General features: G+C 38.3%; 1 protein-coding gene across 2 annotated transcripts; it reads right to left on the reverse strand.

The window, feature by feature from the left end:
• Positions 1-291: 291 nt before the first annotated feature.
• On the reverse strand, positions 292-21,007 carry LOC128599659 (ferroxidase HEPHL1-like). Of its 2 annotated transcripts, XM_053611494.1 has the most exons (22): positions 20,533-21,007; positions 20,205-20,339; positions 17,180-17,430; positions 16,070-16,290; positions 15,493-15,696; positions 15,047-15,229; positions 14,602-14,856; positions 13,013-13,184; positions 12,735-12,874; positions 11,282-11,413; positions 10,627-10,832; positions 8,363-8,516; positions 8,035-8,244; positions 6,936-7,143; positions 6,458-6,597; positions 5,820-5,942; positions 5,601-5,701; positions 3,788-4,013; positions 3,223-3,362; positions 2,983-3,136; positions 2,287-2,313; positions 292-1,889 (listed from the first exon to the last, which is right to left on the reverse strand). In XM_053611494.1, exons 3-22 carry the CDS (start codon positions 17,335-17,337, stop codon positions 1,822-1,824), a joined length of 3,222 nt encoding a protein of 1,073 aa, XP_053467469.1. In that variant the 5' UTR covers positions 17,338-17,430; positions 20,205-20,339; positions 20,533-21,007; the 3' UTR covers positions 292-1,821. The 2 variants fall into 2 exon arrangements, with proteins under 2 accessions (XP_053467469.1, XP_053467470.1); XM_053611495.1 differs by lacking the exons at positions 20,205-20,339; positions 20,533-21,007 and having other exon boundaries at positions 17,180-17,540.
• Between the last annotated feature and the right edge of the window lie 495 nt (positions 21,008-21,502).

Here is a 21,502-nt window from a genome sequence, read left to right on the forward strand (position 1 = left end):
TTTGTGAAAACTACGTCTGGGAGCACAAGATTTGCGACCCTCCATTGAAAGTAATGTGTTTAAAAGTGCAGATGTACATTTTCTGTGATCTGAAATTAGCTTTACTGTAAAGCCTACACATGCTCCAATGTTCTTCTGAAAACAAAAACACCCCCCCCCCCCCCCCCAAATAAAAGGACATGACGGCCTTTTATAATGGTGACCGAGAAATGTAATCCGTTTACACACTGCACACATTAATTATATTTTCTCTCTCTCTCAAAACAAAAACCCTCAATAATTTACTTTAAACCATTTCAAGCAACTCATTAATGAGTCTTTATTGGTCACATATACATTACAGCACAGTGAAATTCTTTTTTTTTTTTTTTCCACAAATCCCAGCATGTTAGCATCAGTGCACAGGGTCAGCCGTGATACGGCGCCCCTGGAGCAGAGAGGGTTAAGGGCCTTGCTCAAGGGCCCAACAGTGGCAGCTTGGCAGTGCTGGGTCTTGAACCGCCGACCTTCCAATCAGTCACCCAGAACCTTAACCGCCAAGCCACCACTGCCCCTATCAAACAATTAATCTTTTGAAAATTAAGATCTTTTGAAAATGTTTAAAAATATTCTAGATTATTGGAGGTTTGCTTGTTCTTTCAGTGTTCACTTTAGTTTTCTCCATTTTTCCAGTTTCTTCCCACCTCCCAAAACATCTCCTTAGGAGTTCCTGATGTGTTTAATATGTAAAGATGACTGGATGAATATTCAGTTACTTTTAAACTGCTCTCTTTCACCATGGGGAAAAAACATAGAGGCAGAAGAGTCAATAGAGACTATAAGCAGCAACTGCGAATGGAACGGCTACGGCGACCGGAAGTAAGCTGTCACACCAACGTAACCGAGAACAAGACGGCGCAACGCAGCATTCAGTCATTTACTGAAATATCAAAAAAATGTCATTTAAATAAGCAAGAGAATAATTACTTCGGCATTAAATAATACTCTATTGTCATAAGAAGAGTTTTTCCTCTTGTATCATGCCAGTAAGTCTAAAAACCTAGATTTACCGTGTAAACAATACAGTCCTTGCCTTTAATCTTGATTACATGGAGGAAGATGAATGCCTCAATGTATTTCGTGTCAGAAAATTAAAATTAGCTTAATAAGTTTAAAACTTAACAACACAGATTAAATAAAAGACTAATGGTACAATCATATACTGATGCAATTACAATGTTATATACCATAAAACATAATATTTTCTTGCCTAATCTGTCACGTTGTAAAGTCTACGGCAAACCAGTTATTCTCCCGTCGTAGAAGGATACAGTAGAACATCACGAAATAGCAGTTAAAGTCGCGCATGCGCAATACAACGTCATAATGCCGTCACCGTTCCATTCGCAGCTGTTGCTTAAAGTCCCTAATAATGGACATAAAATGGACATAAAATGCATGAATTGAATAGATAAAAATATCAATAGTGCAAATTTAGTCATTATAAATGTATTTTTGGACCAGTTGGAAATTTGCCAGCAGGTGGATGAAGGCACATGTGGCCAAGTTGGACTCTTTGGAGGTGGGTCAAGTTTGAATTTTTTCTGTATTTACATTGATCATGTTCCACTCAGTGCATAATACACTACACTCATAACATTTATACAGTAACAACTGTCTTATAGGCTAACTAGTCTAAGCTATACAGAAAAAAAGAAGCTTAATAAAAAATTGCTAAACAAGCAGTTATGCTACAACTTAAAAACTAAATAAAGATGAATAAATAGGAATTCACAGGTGGTTGTCCAAAATAGGAGTCCAGCATCCATCACCTCTGCTGAATTACTGGAGCCAGAAAGCAAGTGTGATGGCTAGCAGTGTTCGGCAAAACCACTGCAGAAACACGATGGCTGAAAAAGGAGAAAATCTGCTGGTGGATCTCAGGAAAAAGCCATCAATCAAAAATATATGTATATATAAAGATATTTTTATGTAATTCAGACTCAATAAAGGAACCAAATCATCAAGGGGGCATGTTTTGTACCATTTGTATGGATATTTTTCACCAAGAAACGTGAAATGCGAGTTCTAAAAGATGCACTTGGCTGGTGTCACGTGTCTCGGATGGTATCTGTCATATGATAGGGGAGAACTGGCACATGGTGGGAATTTGCAGTTGACCAAATTGGACGGTGGGGGTGAGATGAGGTGATGCAAAGACGTACCCTTGATGGTGACACCCCAACAACAAAGAAAAGTGCAGTTTGGTGGCTTTATTTCTTAAGAAGGTTTACAATGGAGACTTACCATTTGTCCAAGCTTTGGAACTTGCAGCTGCATTGGGGGGGGTAAAACAACAAACACAATTTTGATTAAAACACATTCATCATTTTACAAACGACTTAAATGTTTCAACTGGTCTTTTCAACTTCCTGGAAGTGAGAAACATCTCAGTTCTTGTCTCTAGGTTCTAACGATTCTGTGTTCAACCAGGCTGATATTGTATATTTCACAGCATGTATACAGTGTCTCCATACATAAGAGAAATGAACACTTTTTAGCCAAATGTCTTCCAGATAGCCTTTAAGAATGCCTTTGACAAAAGAAGAACATATTGAAATCATTCTCATGGCTGGATCGGGAAGCTGTCGAAAGGTTGCGATGGACTTGAACAGGAAACATGGCGAGAACATCACACACGACAATGTTTCCAAACTCATTAACATTTAAAAAGACTGGAAGTGTTGCGGACCGACCGAGAAATTAACGTCCACGACCATCCACTGACGGAGGCACGACCGACGTGGTGCTGGCGTACATAGTCCCCTATGTTTGGAGACTTTTGGGACATCCTGTACATTTCTCAAGACAATGTTTCTGTTGCAGGTTTAATTTATGTTAGTATATGATAGTACGCCTCATTTCAATGGGTATAATCTAGGAAGGAATCATACTGGCATTGAAAATCCTCAATCCAACATTAAAAACTGTTCTAATTCTAACCTTCGATGGTGAAGGTCGTCTCCATGCCGGCGTCGATGTGGTCCGACACATGGCAGTGGAGGAGCCACGTTCCTGGAGCGCCTGCCCGTAGTTCAACAGTCTTAAAGGATCCAGGGAACAAGCCATACACATCAGCTCTATGGGGGTGATCCGTCTGAGAGAGCAAAATGGTAGATACATAAGTCAGTGTTAATGTCCGTGTCTATGTGTAAATATCTACATGACTGGATAAATGTATACCCTGTATATGAAGCTCTGATCGTGAAAGTGTATTGTGTGCATATCTTCGCCACTCCCCAGTGCCATTAAATACCACTCAGTCCGATCTCCCTGCTGCATCTTCAAACCATGCAGGTTTGCATACAGTTTTCCATTAATACCTGATCAGCACATGGAGAAAGCATTACAGTGACAGATCTTACTTTATATATTATTATATAACTTTACTGGTTACTATTTTTGATTATTAATGTTCCATCAGATCTGCACTGGTGGAAATCACACTGATGGAGCACTGATAATATGTCCTGAAATATTTGTTGAAAAATGCATTCAATAACATACTTTCTTTGACCAAAATCAAAATATGAAATGTAGTTTATTTTTAAAGCGCAGTTATGGTCTGTTGGATAGCTGCATTGAGATTAAAACTTACCTTCCAACAAAACCAATTAGCCTGGAGATTACCAATAAGTGGTAGAGCAAGGATCACATTCCCTCGCTACCTAAAATTGCTAGCTCCTTGTAATACTAAACGCAAAATTTTCAATTTAGTATTATCGTGTTTAGAACTGTTTATGCTTACCATACTTCATGTTACTCTCAATAAATTCTCTATCGTTTATGTCGAAAATTTCAGGGTCTCTGTTCAGGTAATTTTTTATATTATCCTGCAGATACCACGATTCGTTCTCATCGAACACCATGAAGAGTAGAGCAAATTCTTTATCCACATCCTTTCTCCGTCTGCTTTCATTCAGAGTCCCCTTACGACACACCACCAATGGCCCGACCAAGCCACTCGCTAAATCCTGCCACCGGAAACAAACATACAATAGATTGATACTGTAGATTAGACATGTACAAAGTACAGAAGCGTAAGTGATGTCATGTGAAAAGTAGGCAGAGAAAACGAGATGTAAATGAGATTTCTGAGTGTGCTAAAGATCCTTTATAGCCACAGAGAGTGCTGATCTAAGAAAAAGATTCCCTGAGAACAGTAGGATGCATTAGGCATAGGGAGTTACACTGTATAGCCAAAAGTATGTAGACACCTGATCATTACACCCATGTATTTGTTGAACATCCAATTCCAAAAGCATAGGCATTACTATGGACTTAGTCCCTCTGTTGCTTCTCTAACAGCCTGCACTCTTCTAGGCAGGCTTTCTAATAGATTTCGGCATTCCAGTTCCTCCCAAAGGTGTTCAGTGGGGTTGAGGTCAGGGCTCTCTGTAGGCCACTCAAGTTCTTCCAGTCCAACCTTGGCAAACCATGTCTTTATGGACCTTGCTTTATGCATTGTCATGCTGGAATAGAAAAGGGTTTTCCCCAAACTGTTGCCACAAACTTGGTACCACATAATTGTCTAGGAGGTCTTTGTATGCTGTAGCATTAAATGTTCCACTCACTGGAACTAAGGGGCCTAGCCTAAACCATGAACAACAGCCACAGACCATCCATCCATCCATCCATCCATCCATGTATTTTCCATACCACTTATCCTACACAGGGTCACAGGCAGATCTTGGAGCGTATCCCAGGGAACTCATGGCACAAGGCAGGGGACACCCTGGATGGGGTGCCTACCCATCGCAGGGCACAATCCCACATACATTCACACACCCATTCACATACTACGCACAATTTGGATAGGCCAATCAGCCGACATTGCATGTTGTTGAGCTGGGGGAGGGAACCTCAAAAGCACAGGATAAACATGCAAACTCCACACACACACAGGACGGACACGGGACTCAAACCCCCAACCCCGGAGGTGTGAGGCAAACGTGCTAACATGCTAGTGATTGTTGTAACCAAGGGCGTAGATATTTTTTTCCTGCTGCACTGGATGGTCCTGTTCTGTGGGCTTGTTAAGTTTACCACTTTGTGCCTGACCTGTTGTTGCTCCTAAATGCTTCCAATTCAGAATAAGGGCACTCACAATTGACCAGGAGAGCACAAGCAGGGCAAAAACATTTACAAACTGGTTGGCATCCTATTACAGTGTCATGTTGAAAGTCACTGAGCTCTACAATATGACCCTTTCTACTGCCAGTGTTTGTCTATGGAGACTGAATGGCTGTATGCTTGATTCTATGTACCTGTTAGTAATGGGTGTGGCTCAAATAGCTGATTCCAATAATAAACAGGTGTGTCCACATACTTTTGTTATTGAAAATATAAATATCTACGTGTTTATCTATGAGCCACAGAAAGAAAATGTCTTTGTCAAACAAAGAAATGTAAGGGCCAGCCTTGTTTTTAGAACATCAACACCGGGAGTAAAACTATAGGCATTCTGAGTGAAGATGTTAATCATTTCAAATTGAAGCATTTCGTAAAGGGTTTTTGGTCTAAAGCGTGCACCTGTAACAATGCTGAATGAAGTGTTTTACCTTTATAAAGTTCACTGATGAGTAATAGGCATAGGTGATGCAGTTTGACTCCGTGGGTCCAGGACCTGAACTTACAGTCCAGTTATACCTTGTTGTGTTACCTAACACACACAAATAGAAGTATGTTCTTTAGCATGTATAACACATTGTCCCTACATACAAGCACAGGTATCAGAGAATGTTATCAGAGTGGTAGTTTTCTGTTTGGCTGTAGTATACCTGGATTAACAGGTTGAGCCTCACTGGTCTTCACTCCATGAGCGTGAACTGAATAGGCACGAGTGGCTTTGTTCTTAAACACAACCTGGACCTTCTCACCAACTTGCACCCTGAGAATTGGACCTGTGCACAGAAAAAAGTTATAATTGCATTTCTTGTTGTATGATTTTAGGGGAGACTAGGTATTGTCTAGAAGTCATCTATCAAGGAGGCTAGACATTACAAGTATAAAATTATATAGTAAGATATAAGAGGTTGTAGGTTAGAACACAGACTTTTTGAAAACCAGGAATGCTTTAATTGGACAGATTTTCATGACAAGCATAATCCAACTATTCAGAAATTAGGCTCATTATTGAAATGTATACAATATTATTGCCTATTTATTGGTGCCATAGAGCTTTTATTCCTCAAAGAACACTTTTTAATAAAAATCTTCATTAGATTCAGATTGATATTATTTATAGACCTACTTGTTTTTTTAGGATACTGAGGTTTGGATTAAACCCATTCAACTCAAGGGACCAGTCAAACACATAGCAACTCAATGATAAATATAATAACATTCATAATGGTGGACTGTAATTCCACTGTAATAAACCCTACTTTGCGAAACTTGGAATTGGAAAATGTTTTACCCAGAATGCCTAAATGATCTTCATCAGGACCTCTGGCATCCAGTTCGGTGAATGTCTCATCCTTGTACTTGCGGTACACCACCTTTTTGTATACAGGCCCAATCCGATCAGGTGATTTTTTGAGGTAAACGTTTCCATTGCTGAGAGAAAAAAAGAGGAAAGAGAACAATGGCAAACTATCAAGTAACCACAAACTGACTATTAAATCTTTCAAGGGAATCTGTTTTAATGTACTGCATATTAAAGCTGCAAAAACCGTCAGGAGTTAGGATTGTACACAACAAGCAATCGTTAATCTGAAATAATTTGAATGGCAATTTTGAAACACCACATTAAAGCACAGTATTACACTTTCTTTTTTCTTTTTTTTTTCTTTTTTTTTTTAAATATATGGCCTTCAAGTTTTGGATGACTTTCAGAACAGAAGTTCCTGTATTTCATTTGTGGAAGTGTTTCAACACTAGTGACCAGCACTCACCTTTCATCGAGAGTAGTATTAAATTTCTCCAACTCCCATGTTCGGCTTGGGGCGTAATTCCACATCACTTCTTCAGCAGCCAAATAGATATACACGTCAGGCTGAAAGGTCGTAACCTCTGACCTCTGTGTGCAGCGTTTGACAGTGTACAGCTGCCACATGCCACCACGGTAGTGATAAGTATTAAGAAACCTCAGCTGAAAAAGACCTGAAGCAAAGAGAATAAGTCATTCCTTTAACAGTGGAAGAATCAAATATATATATTTTTAATTATACAGTGAAACAAATTGCATTGATAAATGTTGTGACTTTATGACTGTTTGAGGAAGCTCTGTTATAAAATCACCTTTACGTAACAAGATTTAAATCTGGAGTCATAATGTACCCCCTTAAGCTTATTACCCTTGCCTATTTAGACATATTTAGTATTTTATTTTATTTTCATGGTCTGTAGTAATTTTCATTAAGAGTTGTAGTTTATTTAATTAATTAATTTGTTGATTCAAAAGGTGCTTCGGTTTTTTTTCTTAGCACAGTTCCACAGACCTACTAAAGTCGAATCGATTGATGTAGTATTGCTAAATGGTAAACAATTTTATTAATTTTATTGCAGTGTCCACCGAAATTCATTTTGACAGATATTTAGTTGAATTAAAACCGATTCTTTATTCCTTTTTACCAATTTAAGCAAGTTGGCTTTAGTCAGTGCCTAGCAAAAACAGTTTGGCTAGTTTGCTCTAAAACACATGTCATGGGTTTCGGGACAAATCAAACCAAACTAAGCTAAAACTAAAATTAAAATAAAACAAAACAAAACAACAAAAATGGGTAAATACTAGAAATCAACTATCCAAGGAGAAAACTATTTCAATTAAGCAGTTATACTCAATAAAAACCATTTACATAATGCTGTAAAATTTGACATAAAACCCTCCATTGTCCTCCATATGTTAGACAGTTTGGCTCCCAGACCAATGAATATATGTACAAACCACACACACCAGAACTTAAGTGTGTTCTTAGTGACACGTAATATTTATGTTTCATTTCATTAAAGTTTTATGTCTTCACTTTGAAATGTAAACTCGTATTCTATTACCATCATTGTCAGGTGTCATGGAGACGGTGACACTGGAGTGAGGGAAGAGACTGAGTGTGTCACGCGTAGTTTTATCCAGCTGAAACGTGTTGCCCTGGAAGTAAATGCCAAACAGATCCACTGAGCCCAACCCCAGCAAGTGCCACACAACATGGTCCCCGTCACACAAATAAAGCTCAGGAAGGTTTCCATACATGAAGCCATTCACCGCTAAGAGGAAACACACAAACACACACACACGCATAAGTCTAAGGGAGTGCTGTAAAATAGCTGTATATTCACCTTCAAGGTGTAATTAATCAGGTGCAGTCATAGTGTTAGTGCTTACAGCTCATTTTATTGCTCTCCTGAAATCGTTCATTATCTGGGTCTGAGTCGTCACTACCAAACTTGTCAATATTCTTCTGCAGATACCAGCTTATATTCTCATCCATCACAGTGAAGAGAAGGAAGAACTCTTTCTGCACCTCTGGCCCTATATGCTACACACACACACACACACCAAATCAGACTTTTGTCATAAACAAATGGATTATTATTATCAATTTAAAAAAGTCATTCTGCTCTTTCCTGTGCTTGGATTCATGTGTGTACCAAGCCAAACTAGAAAACTATAATGAGTATAGTGTATAATAGTATAATGGTATAATCAGTACTTTGAATAAAATGTTAGATGAAGCTAGTTAGCTGTTTTGAAATTCAAACAAATATATACCCTCTCTAGGCGCACCGTTTGCCTCACACCTCCAGGGTCGGGGGTTCGAGTCCCGCCACGGCCCTGTGTGTGAGGAGTTTGCATGTTCTCCCCGTGCTGTGGGGATTTCCTCCGGGTACTCCGGTTTCCTCCCCCAGTCTAAACACATGCATGGTAGGCTGATTGGCATGTACAAAGTGTCCATAGTGTATGAATGGGTGTGTGAATGTGTATTTGATTGTGCCCTGTGATGAATTGGCACCCTGTCCGGGGTGTACCCTGCCTTGTGCCCGATGTTCCCTGGGATGCGCTCCAGGTTCCCCGCGACCCAGTAGAATAAGCGGTTTAGAAAATTGATGGATGGATGGATATACAGTCTCTTTAGTGTTCATCACCAAAACTTCCTTAGGAACCCAGGTGTACTTCTGATTGCTTGTGCACTGTGAACTCATTCAACCAAAGCGAATGTTCTTTCTCACTACCCTGAATTTGAAAAGTATATCATCAGTGGAGATGGCTTTTACTTGTAAACTCAGGGCCATGTGTATAAAGACGAGAGTAAAATCATCCTAAATATGGATGCATGATGATTTAAGTTCCTGTGAACAGTTTATAAAATGTTGAAGGTAGAATACATAATATGATTCGAGAAAATTTGCTCATTCTTTTGTAGAATGTACAATGGATATAAAAAGTCTACACACCCCTGTTAAAATGGCAGCCTTTGGTGATGTAAAAAAAAAAAAATCAATAAACCAAGATGAATCATGTCAGAACTTTTCCCACCCTCAGTGTGAAAGTACAACGTATAAAAATTAAAACAATGTATTGAAAAGGTGGAAAACAAACGGAAACATTTTAGGGAAAAATAGGAAAAAATAAAAAAGTTACAATAACCTGGCTGCACAAGTATGCACACCCTTATAATTGTTGATGTGGCTGTATTCAAAATGAACCAATCACATTCAGTCTCATGTTCAAAAGTAATTATCATACAGCTGTCATGAATGAAATTATTCTGATTAACCCTAAATAAAGATCAGCTGTTTCTGTTGGATTTTCTTCACATCTTCTTGGATTCATCCGAATGCTGAAGTCATGGTCCACAAAGAATTTACAGAGCATGTAATCTCACTTGTCAAACGATATCAAACAGGAGAGGGGTATAAAAGAATTTCCAAAACATTAGATATACCATGGAACACCGTGAAGGCCATCATCAATATAACAAATAGAGAAAATGGAGCACAGCAGTGACATTAGCAAGAACAATGTGTTATGGTATGATGAGACCAATCCCAAAAGGTATAGTAATTCCATAATTTCAAAAGGTAATGTATGTTAAGTGCAAAAAAAAAAGCACATAACCAAAAGAACACCATACCCACGGTGAAGCATGGTGGTGGCAGCATCATGCTTTAGGGCTGCTTTTCTTCAGCCAGAACTGGGGCTTTTATCAAGGTGGAGGGAATCATTTATGGCTACAAATACCAGTTGTTTTTAGTGCAAAAGCATTCAGGTGTCTGCTGGTAAGATGAAGATGAAAGGAATTTCACCCTTCGGCACGACAATGACTCAACGCATACATCCAAATCAATGCAATCATGCAATGTTTTTGCAATAAAGAGTGGGAAATATTGCCAAGTCAAGATGTGCCATGCTCATAAGATTCTTAACCAAAAAACCAGAGTGGTGTAATAAAACCAATAGGTGAGTCAACAAAGTATTTGTTTAAGGGTGTGCACACTTACTGTATGCAACTAGGTTATTGTAAGTGTTTTATTTCTCCCTAAAATGTTTCTGATTGTGTTCCACTAAAGCTACTGCTTGCCTTTTTCTTTAAAAAAAAAAAGTTCTGTACAGATAAATGAGCTAATTTAAGACGTGTGGAAGAGTACCTGTCGACCACTCTCATCCAGAACTCCTTTCCTGCACACCTGTAACGGTCCCACCAAACCAGAGTTGGTGTCATGAACGGGATTTGTACCGGAGTAATACAAGTATGACAAGCAGGGTGGGTCACTGGGCGAGGGGCCTTCTGTCACTCGCCAGCGATAAATAAACGTCTGACCCGGTGCCACACTGGCCCCTGCTTTCTGAGAACCTGAGGAGGACAAAGTCAGAGTAAGATCCGAGTTTAATTGCGTTTGTGTGTGTGTGTGTGCGTGTGTGTGTGTGTTTATTCGAGAGACAAAGTATGCAATATGTGAAAAACATTTGGAGGGGAAATAAATTAAGTAAGTCTTTCAGAGATTTTTGTTCATCATTACAAGTAGCTGAAATGGGCAAATATGGTAGTGTATGTTGTGATATTGCAAAAAATGAAAATGATATTAGTTTATAAGTTTACATAACCTAAATATTTAAACAAACAACTTGTATGCCATGTCTTTTTTATCTTATGGCGGTTTTCTTGATCCTCTCAGGTGTAATATTTGGCTCTCTGTTGACCACCCCTCACTACTTCCTGTCATATTTGTTCTAATTCATGTCTACCTGCATGTCATACACCGTCTTCTTCAAATCAAGTAAGGGTTGTACAGCGTGTCTTACCATCCTGATATATCACTCCTTCGTAAGCTTTGTCATACGACACTCCATGAGGTTGCATACTGAAGTTATGATGCGCCTTATTTCGAAATGTCACCTCAATGACATCACCAGGTTCTCCCCTAATGACAGGACCTGTGAGCACACACAATACAGTTGCCGTGTGTTACTGTACAGTACATGGTTCACTGTTGAAAAGTGGAAGCACAACCCTTCTGTTACAGTTTAACCGAATAAATCCACTTAAACACCGTGAACATCTGTTGTCTTGAAGAGTAAAAAAAGAATCATTTGTACAGTATGTAGATCATCTGGGAAACAGGTGACTATCTATAATGCATTTCGAATGTAATTGCTTAATTTATTAGATCTGAATATTAATCTAATTAAATTACACTGGTACAGACAGAGTGAAAATGAGCAATAGTCTAACAATACTTTATACATTTGTATCATATAGACCACAGAAGAAAATCACAAGGAAGCCTTATCATATCATGTCCTTATCAGGAATTCTACTGTTTTTGATTTGTTTATGTCACGTTTCGTGACGCAACGGAGATAAGGTAGGATGCAAGCGCAGGTTGAGCAACAGTTTTATTTAAAGAGAGACAGGCAGACAGATCCAAAACGTGATCCAAAAACGTAATCCAGTAACATACAAGGTTCAGGCGATCGGCAAACAGGCATAAACGAGGCAAGGCAGGAATCAAAGTCGGGGTCTCGGGATACAGGGTCGATATACCAAACATGAAACATAAAACAACAGCGAGGGACTGGTAGCGGAGAAACCAGCGTGAACTTAACAAACGAAACTAAACATGACATGAACTATGAACTAAGACTAAGACTAAGACTATGAATCGAAACATGAAACTATGGACTGTGACTGTGGTTATCTATCGTAAGGACTCTCAACTAATCTACTATCTAACCTATTCAACATTCCGCGTTGTGTGCTGGGAGGCACGTGGTATATATGCGGAGATAATCAGCGTTGTAATGGCTGACGGCTGAGGGCAATTCAGACACACGTGAGACTACAACCAATGACAGAACGGGGAGGAGACATGACAGAAACATAAACAAATGCATGTGTCGAAATGTCACGATTGTCCACAAGGGAAAAGCAGGTACTCGCGCACCTGCTCGTGCACGTGCGCTCACATGCTCCACAGCGCGGTGCTTAAAGGGGAACTCGTGACAGTTTAGAACAAAACAGAAATAACAAAAAGGATAGAATGTTAAATTAAAATATAAAATGATTTCACTCACTACTGCAGTTGTCTTCTAAAATATTAGTATTTTTAGCTACTGCTTCAAACTTCTTTGGGATTTAAATGACTGCAATTTAATGGCAGTCCAGTCTTAGCCCCATACAATCTGATCAAGTTTCACAGACTTTCAGATACTTCCTATACACTATATATATACATACAATACTGTTTACATTTACCTAGAATGCCTAGGTGATGATCTGAACCACTTTGCTCGATCTTGGAAGTAAATGTGTCATCGTGGTACCCGATGTATCTGACCTTCCAGTACTTTCCTCCCAGCCTTCCATCATCTGTACTGAAGAATTCTTCAGAGTCACTGCAAAGAGAGGAACAATAATGTGCACATATACACAAAAGTGTAAAGTGTACTATTATGTGTGATAGAATGTAGTACACACAGTTCCAGTCATTTTTTAGTATGTTCTCACTAAATATGTTTAGTATGTACAGTCACCTGTCTGTTTCATTTAGTGGTTTATCGGTCAGTAGGTTTTTCCCTGAGGGGGCGTAGTCCCAAAGTATCTCCTCTGCAGCGATGTAGAAACGCCTGACATGCCCCTCAGGGGACACTGTGGGTGCAGCATCATTTCCACATGATGAAACCTCATAAAAGCCCTCCATACCTGCTGCTCATGAGATATGGACACAAGGGGGACAAACAGCATAAGACAGATGAGTGCTGTGAGTTTGTGGTGTACACAGATCAAATTAATCAGAATAACAAAACCTCTGTGGTTACGGCAGACCAACTAGGGAGACCTCAACACTGTGTGTGTGTGTGTGTGTGTGTGTGTCTGACATACAATAGTTACAACCCACACATCTGCACACTCATACAATTATCAGATCAGCCAATCATGTGGCAGCAGCACAATGCTAAATATAATGCAGATACAGGTCAAGAGCTTCAGTTAAACTTCACACCAAACATCAGAATGGGAAAAATGTCTTTGTGGAAGCAGGGGTGTGGTCAAGCGCCGGTTTGTGAATGGAGGGCGGAGCCGGAGAAGGTGAGTGGTAAGGATTACACACCTGCAGGAAATCTTACTAATGAGGGTTCTGTGTTTCAGTGAGTGGTGGGGAAAGTGGGGAGAAATGAGTGCCGAGAGAGAGAGAGAGAGAGAGAGAGAGAGAGAGAGAGAGAATCAGCACAGAGCCATGTGTTTGTGTTTGTGTGTGTGTGTGTGTGTGTGTGTGTGTGTGTGTGTGGTGTGCTGAAAAGTGACAGCAAAAATAAAGAGCCCTTTTGGATTATCCTCAGCCTGCCTCCATTTCTTCATTTTCAACACAGCCCAGGAGAAGTGTTACAGACTTGTCCGTTCGTTTCGCCATGGTATGGTTGCTGGTGTTGGAAGTGCTGGTTAGAATATTTCAGAAACTGTTGCTCTCCTGGGATTTTCACTCACAGCGGTCTTTATAGTTCACAAAGAATGGTGCAAAAACCAAAACACCCAGTGAGCATTATTTCTGCAGCCATAAAGGCCTTATTGATGACAGAATTCAGAGAAGAATGGTAACTATGGTAACTCAAATAACTACTCTTTCCAAACGTGGTGAGCAGAAAATCACCAACACATTAAACGATGAAGTCCACTTCGGGTTCCACTCCTTTAGCCAAGAACCAAGTTGTGAAATTTGGAACTGGAAGAAACCAGTCAATTTGTAATTTACATTATTTAATTTCAATGATAAAAAAAGAGTTCTTTCTAGGGAATTTTGAATGATTTATAAATGTTGGTACTCAAAGAAAAGCACCTGTTATCTGCTGATAAACAAGAAAACTAGATTCTGAAGGTTTCCAACCATGAAAATATAGCTGTAGAAATGAAGCATTTCAAACATTGAAGCTTCTTTATGAATCCTGATTAAGTCCCTGAACTCAGAGGACTCACATTCCTCATTCTTTTGACATTCTTTAACATTCTTTTAGTGGTTCATGATAGGAATATGGTTTCAAATGAATAACTGAATAATGAATAATTATAGTTTAGAGTTTAGGAACTAAACACTTGACTATATATGCAGAAAAAATAGAGAACTTACCATGCATGTGATCATCAACTTGGCACCTAAACAACCACTTCCCAGTGGTCATGGGAACCATTGTTGCAGTGACAGTAGTGGCAGGAAATACACTGAGAACATCAGTACGGTGACCTTGGTTGAGCAGGGTATGGCCATAGAAGTGGATGGAATGAAGATCTATGTCATTACCAATACCAAAAAGATGCCAAGACACAGGGCATCTGAGACACACTTCCAGTGTTGGCAAGTTACCATAAACAAAACCATTTATTGCTGGGGAAAAAAGAGAAAACACTGTCAGAGGAGTGAACCTGTGGAACTGATAGTGAAGCCATTATCTTTCTACTATATAGTGACATTCACTTAATACAATACACAATATTATGCCATTAGATTATTATGTCAAGATAGTACAATGTTAAAAAAAATGGTGCCTTGGATGTCTGAAACAAAAACAGCTTACAGTGCAGCCGGCGTGAATTCTGAAGCTTGTCATCATTTTTCAGTTTAAAGACATCACTTTCAGGGCAGAACTTCTTAATATTTTCTTCAAGATACCAACTACGATTTTCATCCACTGCACTGAACATCAAGAAAAACTCATGAGAGATGCCAGACTGGTGACTTCCAGATGAGTCCAGAGCTCCTGAGAGTGAAAAAACACACAACATATGCTTACATGCATGTTGCATATAAACTTCTTTAATTTCTTTAAAAAAACAAAAAACACTATGTATTATAAATACACAATTACTTAAAATATAAATGCATTGTTTTCATGTAACATCACTGTCTTTCATGTGTTATATCTTACTAAATACTTAATTGGAAAATTGATACATAAGTTTATTCAGAAACATCAAATTTTTGTCTCTGAATATGTAAATATTATGAATATTATAATGTTACCCTTCTTGCAGATGAGCAGCACTCCAATGAGTCCTGCTGCTATGTCTTTTGGTGCATTTACATGAGAGTGATAGATCGATGTAAGACAGGGGGAGTCAGACTCTGTAGGAGCAGATTCTTCTGTCACCTTCCATGTGTATGTGTAGACTTGTCCTGGAGGCACAGCATCATCACTCTTATTCCCACCATCCGGATACCACGCACCTGGTAAACAGACAGCCATGTCATAACATGTGAAGTGATCATCAAAGATATCTGATTTTTAACCAGTGATCAGCAGTTTAGCAGAATCTACAATCCTGAGGGTTATATCTAAATCTAAACGAGCCAAGGCAAGAGGCAAAACTAAACATGTCACAGTGTATTTATTTACACTGTTTACTTACAGTATAGTGGAATGGTATAGTTCTCACCACTGTCGCCTCTGGCTTGCTTGACCTCTTGTTTGATGCTTTATAATCTATATATTTATATTTCACATATCTTTATATGTATGTTTGACATCATAGTAGCTGAGTGAGTTATATACCGCTACTTTAAAGTGGATTACAGTCAAACAGAATAAAACCCATTCTACCTTCAGAGTCCTTCTTGTAGAGGACTCCATGTGGATGCATTGAATAAGGCAGAGATGCAAAGTTCTTCATATGCACTACAATGTCATCGCCCACTTCTGCACGGATCACAGGTCCAAGGAATCCCAGCCATTCCGGTTTAGTGATCTCAGTGGTGAAAGTCGTATCTGTGTACTGTTCATACACAGCTTTTTTATACACATAACCGATCGAGGTTGAACAACTGACCAGATATTCAGAGAAAAAAAAAAAGAAAAAAAGAGAGACAACATGAATTATGAACAAACAAGGGAAAGAAAACACATCTTACAGTATTTGGTAGATGCCCTTATCCAGAGCAAATTACAGTTATCTCATTCATACATCTGAGCAGTTGAGAGTTAAGAGCCTTGCTCAAGGGCCCAACAGTGGCAGCACTGGGGTTTGAACTCACAACCTTCTGAGCAGTAGACCAACACCTTAATCCCTATTTCCCTTTTGAAACTTGATGATTTTCATGTTACATCTTCTTTTTTTTTAACATGAAAGATGATTATTCAAGTTATTTCACATACGCAGCCTATGCATTTCCTCATATGTATATATACCCACATTTCCACAGGTTTACTCTTTATAATTCTGGATTTGTAAATGGGAAATGGTATACACACTTTATGAGACCTGATTTATGCATATGAACAGTTTTATAAATTACTCCCCTGTCCAAATTGTAAAATATCGTTTATGTATTATTATTATTATTATTATTTATACACCTATAGTGTTATACTTTCATAAGTGGTATGGCCCATCTTTCAGAGCTTTAGTAATGGTATGTCCCACTGTAGGGGTGTGTGAATGTGTAATTTGCATGTTTCTCCGACTCATCTGGACAAACATTTTCAATTATTAAATTATTTGTTACGTTATATTTATCGACTTTGCGCTTAGGATTTACTGTATTTTGTCAGTTAAATGTTTTTTTTTGTTTTTTTTTAGATGCGTTTGACCCCCCCCCCCCCGCCCCGCACTCCCAGCCATACATTTACTACGTATAATAAATAGTGTAATAAAGGCTTGTGATATAACCTATTATTCTCTCATATTATTCGATTAGACGATGATTAACTTACTCGTGATGGCTGATATGAACGCCACTGATTAGATTTAGTTCACTGGGAGCGTAATTCCAGAACACCTCGCGAACTCCGATGTAGTAAGTCCTTGTTGCAGGTTCAATCAGACCGAACAAAGTCAGAACCGTGTAACAGAAAATCCAAGCTCTTGTCATTGTTCAACAACCTCCTGGTCTGTGGTGTGTCCAAATTAAATAAGCACCGCAGAAATAAACACGACCAGAACTCCAACAGCTTTTCCCCACACCCTAAAATGAAACCGAAAGAGAGAAAAGCATGCTTTTCCAGTTTATTCCTGCAGGAGCGACTTCCGGTTACTTCTGAACCTGTCACACTGGTGAAGTTAGCGGTTATGCTAAAGTTATGAATCTTTTGGCGTTAAGGAAAGTAAATAACCTGTAACATGTTTAGCTGTTTCACTTAATCTTTTGCTTCCGACATTTAAAACGTAAATGTTATCAGTATGTACTACACATACTGATACACACACACACACACACGCACGCGCACGCGCGCGAACACACACATGCACGCACGCACGCGCACGCACACACACACACACACACACACACACATTTATTTTATCAATAGAGGAAATACGAATACAATGTAAAAACAAATACTTCTTTACAAGATGTATTTCCTTTTATGGCTTAGAACACAAGTATTTCACAAATCCAATATGTATGAAGCTTTTAAAAAAGACTAAAATCAATCTGTGAAAGTTTTCACAACTGCAGTTTTAAGTGGAAAGATTTTCTACCATAACACGCAGTGTTTCATGAACATGACCTCCCAAGTGTTATTACACACATTGTTTTTGGTAAGCTGTTGACTAGGAAACCAAAATAAGGGTTAAGATACAAAACATGAAGTGATCTCACAGCTGAAAATCTTATCTCCTAAAAATCATGGATTATTATTTCATTATTTATACTAAAGCATATTGTTCAGAAATTGCACTAATAGGAAATGTGTGTAGTTACTAGAATAAAGGCTGGAAGTCTGGACTAAGCAACAGGTCCTGGATATTTCAGATGTTTGAATTATACATAAACTAAAAAAACTCACATACTGTAAGTATATTTAAATATAAATACATGTACATAACACTTGCTTACTGTATATCAGAGGTTTTTAGACTTTTTCCCATTTCAGAAAAGCAAATGAATAATTTTATGTAAATCGTAATATAGAGACGTGGTCAAGACAGGCAAATGGTCAGGCAATTGGCAAACGGGCATAAACTGGAATAGTTAAATAACGTAATCATGGGTAAACACGGACGGCTGAAACCAATGTTGACACACCTTCGGACAACAACCAATGACTAAACGGGGGCGGAGACAGAACATAATCAAAACAAATGCATGTGTCCACAGTAAACAAAGTCACAGTCATAAACAACCGAAAAGCATACGTTCGCTGAGCATTCGCGCACCTGGCTTGTGCAAGCGCATGCACTCCGGCTTGCTGAGCACACTGCAAACTGCAGCCCTGTCTCAAGGGTAAATCAAGACAGAACCCCCACCAGGGCGTTAGTCAATTTAAATAAATGTTCTGCATTGTGCTCTCCGTTCTCCGGCTCTTTACAAGCCATATAAATATAATTATATTATTAGAAAGGCAACATTATCCATTTTTCTTTAGTGCATAAAATACAAAAGGTGTGGAAAAAAGTGTGTTAAGCGAATCAAAATGATTGACAGGATAACATTAAGCATTAAAACATTATTGCCTACTAATTTCCTATATATGTAGTATATGGTAATTATTGTCTTTACATATCTCACTCACTTTACACTTAACAATTATTGTGAATGGCTTGCTACTTATAGTAAAAGTTAATAAGTAAAATTACTGTAAGGATTTGACAGAATTTTAAAAACCTTATGAGAAGACTAGTATACTTATACAATGTAAAAGACTCGAGGCCTGTCATTTTATTCTTATGAAAATAATCGTTAAGGATCCAGAGATCTGCAAGATCTATGTCAAGTCTCTGGAACACCAACAGGAGGGATAGAACATAATTTTTTCAAAATATATTTCAAAATTTTTACATTTTCAAGATGATACTGGAGAGTGCTGACAAACAGTTTGGTCCAAAATTTAATTTTTTGTTTAATTTACTAAAGATCCCGTGATAGAAAAGGACACAGCATGTCATTCACCATGCAATTCCCCATGACAAGAAAACACATCAAAAAGAAGTGGGCCTCTTCACACTAGGGGCTAAGCGTTCATGCTTTTTTCTAATTTGTAACCCATCTTTGTAAGTACAGTATATAACAAGCAAAAAATATTACTGAAATCTACTGGTTGCATGCATGGATTTTGCTTCTTCATCATATCCTGCTGTGTCTACCACAAACACCTAGCTGGATGCTGCATGGAGATACTGTGCAAGAAACTAGAACGAAAAACTTTGAGGTTGGTTTGAAAAAGTCTGGCCTGAAAGTTAAATTATGGATAGATGGATGAATGGATGGATGGATTAATGAATTAAATAATTCATTAATTCATTCAACTACTCCAGACTCTTGTGTGTGGTGTAGACACAGTGAAAAGCATATGGCCTTGTACGGGTTAGTTTATATTTGAATTTTGATGGTTGGTGTTTGAATAGTCTTGGCTCATCTGAACATTTATTCAATGTGATTCTTTAAGCCAACCAAATTATGAACATCCTCTATAGAATAGAGTAATATAACAGTGACTCATGTATATTAAAAAAATGTATTCACCAAAAATATCCAATGATTTCCGTTGACATTCAGGAAACTTATCATTCCTTCGTACGCATCAAAGTCCACCCATTAAATAAAAAACTTAGGACATTTCATTGTTATGTAACTGTCTTAAACTATTATGGATAAATTCACACACTTAAAATCTGTATCCTGTTTTTATGTTTCTGTAAAGCTGCATTGAGACAATGTAAATTTTTAAAAGCGCTATACAAATAAAATTGAATTGAATTGAATTATTAAAGATAATTAAAGATAAAGATAATCTTTACCTTTGAGAGACTGTTTCTCCGTACTTCACCTCGTTCTCTATGAAGCACAACACTCACTGTGTAGTGCTCTAGTATAAAAATCCTGTGTCCCTGGTCTCTGTTATTCACCACCACTTGAAAATAGCATTGGATTGTCTAAGAACAAAAGATAAAAAATAAATGATACTTACCTCATCCAGTGTTTCATTAACATTGATTCAATATACTCAACAATGGTTTAACATTGTCATCTTTACATAAGTTAATATATTCCTTTATGTTCACAGATTATTTTTCAAGTGTCATAAGAGCAAAGCATTTCTCAAAGGTATGAATAATTTTTTCTTACCTTTTTATTTTTTGTTTATATAGGACGAGACACTTTCTTTATTGAAGGCCAGGAGGACACTACCAATGAGTGCCCAGCTAAAATCGGTCTCAACCTGGTGGACCTTCTGTGTCGTTATCTGGCACATTTGTCTCAGTATTTCCATCAGCCAAAACGTGAGAGTTGGTATGGAGTGCTCGTTTGATATCAACTCAGACAAAGGAAGGGGTGGCTTATCCTTTCCCTTTCCAATGAGAACAAGGGCATAATAAAGGACTATTTTGGTTTGGTTGGGGATGCGTGACATGACACTGCCTGTAGCATCTAGATGTACTGTGACTGGGGGTGAGTTTTTCAAATGTTCTGCCACTATTCGTAGACCACAATCTGTGTACAAGTGGACACCAAATGGGTCCATTTGTAAGTGCTGAATATAGCCTGCAATTTGTCATGCAGTTCCACTGCACTCCTTCATGATCTTCTGGCAGAGTATCATCTCATGATAACATCATCATGGAGTCTGATGCTTTCCCTGACTTCACAAGATATTACTCTTAAGACATCCATAGTAAGGCATGTGGAGATGTTGCCAGCCAAATCTCATCTGGTGGTGTGTTTCTCAATGATTCATAATAGTGCTGGCTTACTCATTTTGCTTTTGCTGCTGCAATGTTTCCTCTTATGGTGAATTCGGCATTTCTGAATTTCAATTCTTTATCCTTGTGGGTCACATCACCCATTCGCACAACATGGATGTCAATATGCTTCTGGAATGGTTTGGGCTTTGTTCGAATTGTAAATTTGTATTTTGGTGAGCAATCATCAAAGATACAAATGCCAAGTGCCCTGAAATAAGGTACTCTTTTTTTTTTTTTTTTTTTTTTTTACGACTTTTCCTGCATTTTACATGTTGATACTTGAATGAAAGGACACAGCAAGGATTTACTTTGGTGAACACTTCATATAAGACATCTGTCCAGGGCTATTGTAA

Source organism: Ictalurus furcatus, chromosome 23, assembly GCF_023375685.1.
Source record: "Ictalurus furcatus strain D&B chromosome 23, Billie_1.0, whole genome shotgun sequence".
Classification (NCBI taxonomy): domain Eukaryota; kingdom Metazoa; phylum Chordata; class Actinopteri; order Siluriformes; family Ictaluridae; genus Ictalurus; species Ictalurus furcatus.

Excerpts from the sequence above, each read along its gene's own strand:
- LOC128599659 (XM_053611494.1), bottom strand. The coding sequence starts at position 17,337 with ATGACAAGAGCTTGGATTTTCTGTTACACGGTTCTGACTTTGTTCGGT. Across the intron at positions 13,185-14,601 it reads AGTTGATGATCACATGCATG|CAGGTATGGAGGGCTTTTAT; the intron begins GTAAGTTCTCTA and ends TCTCATGAGCAG. Across the intron at positions 2,314-2,982 it reads GACGACCTTCACCATCGAAG|CTGCAAGTTCCAAAGCTTGG; the intron begins GTTAGAATTAGA and ends CCCCCAATGCAG.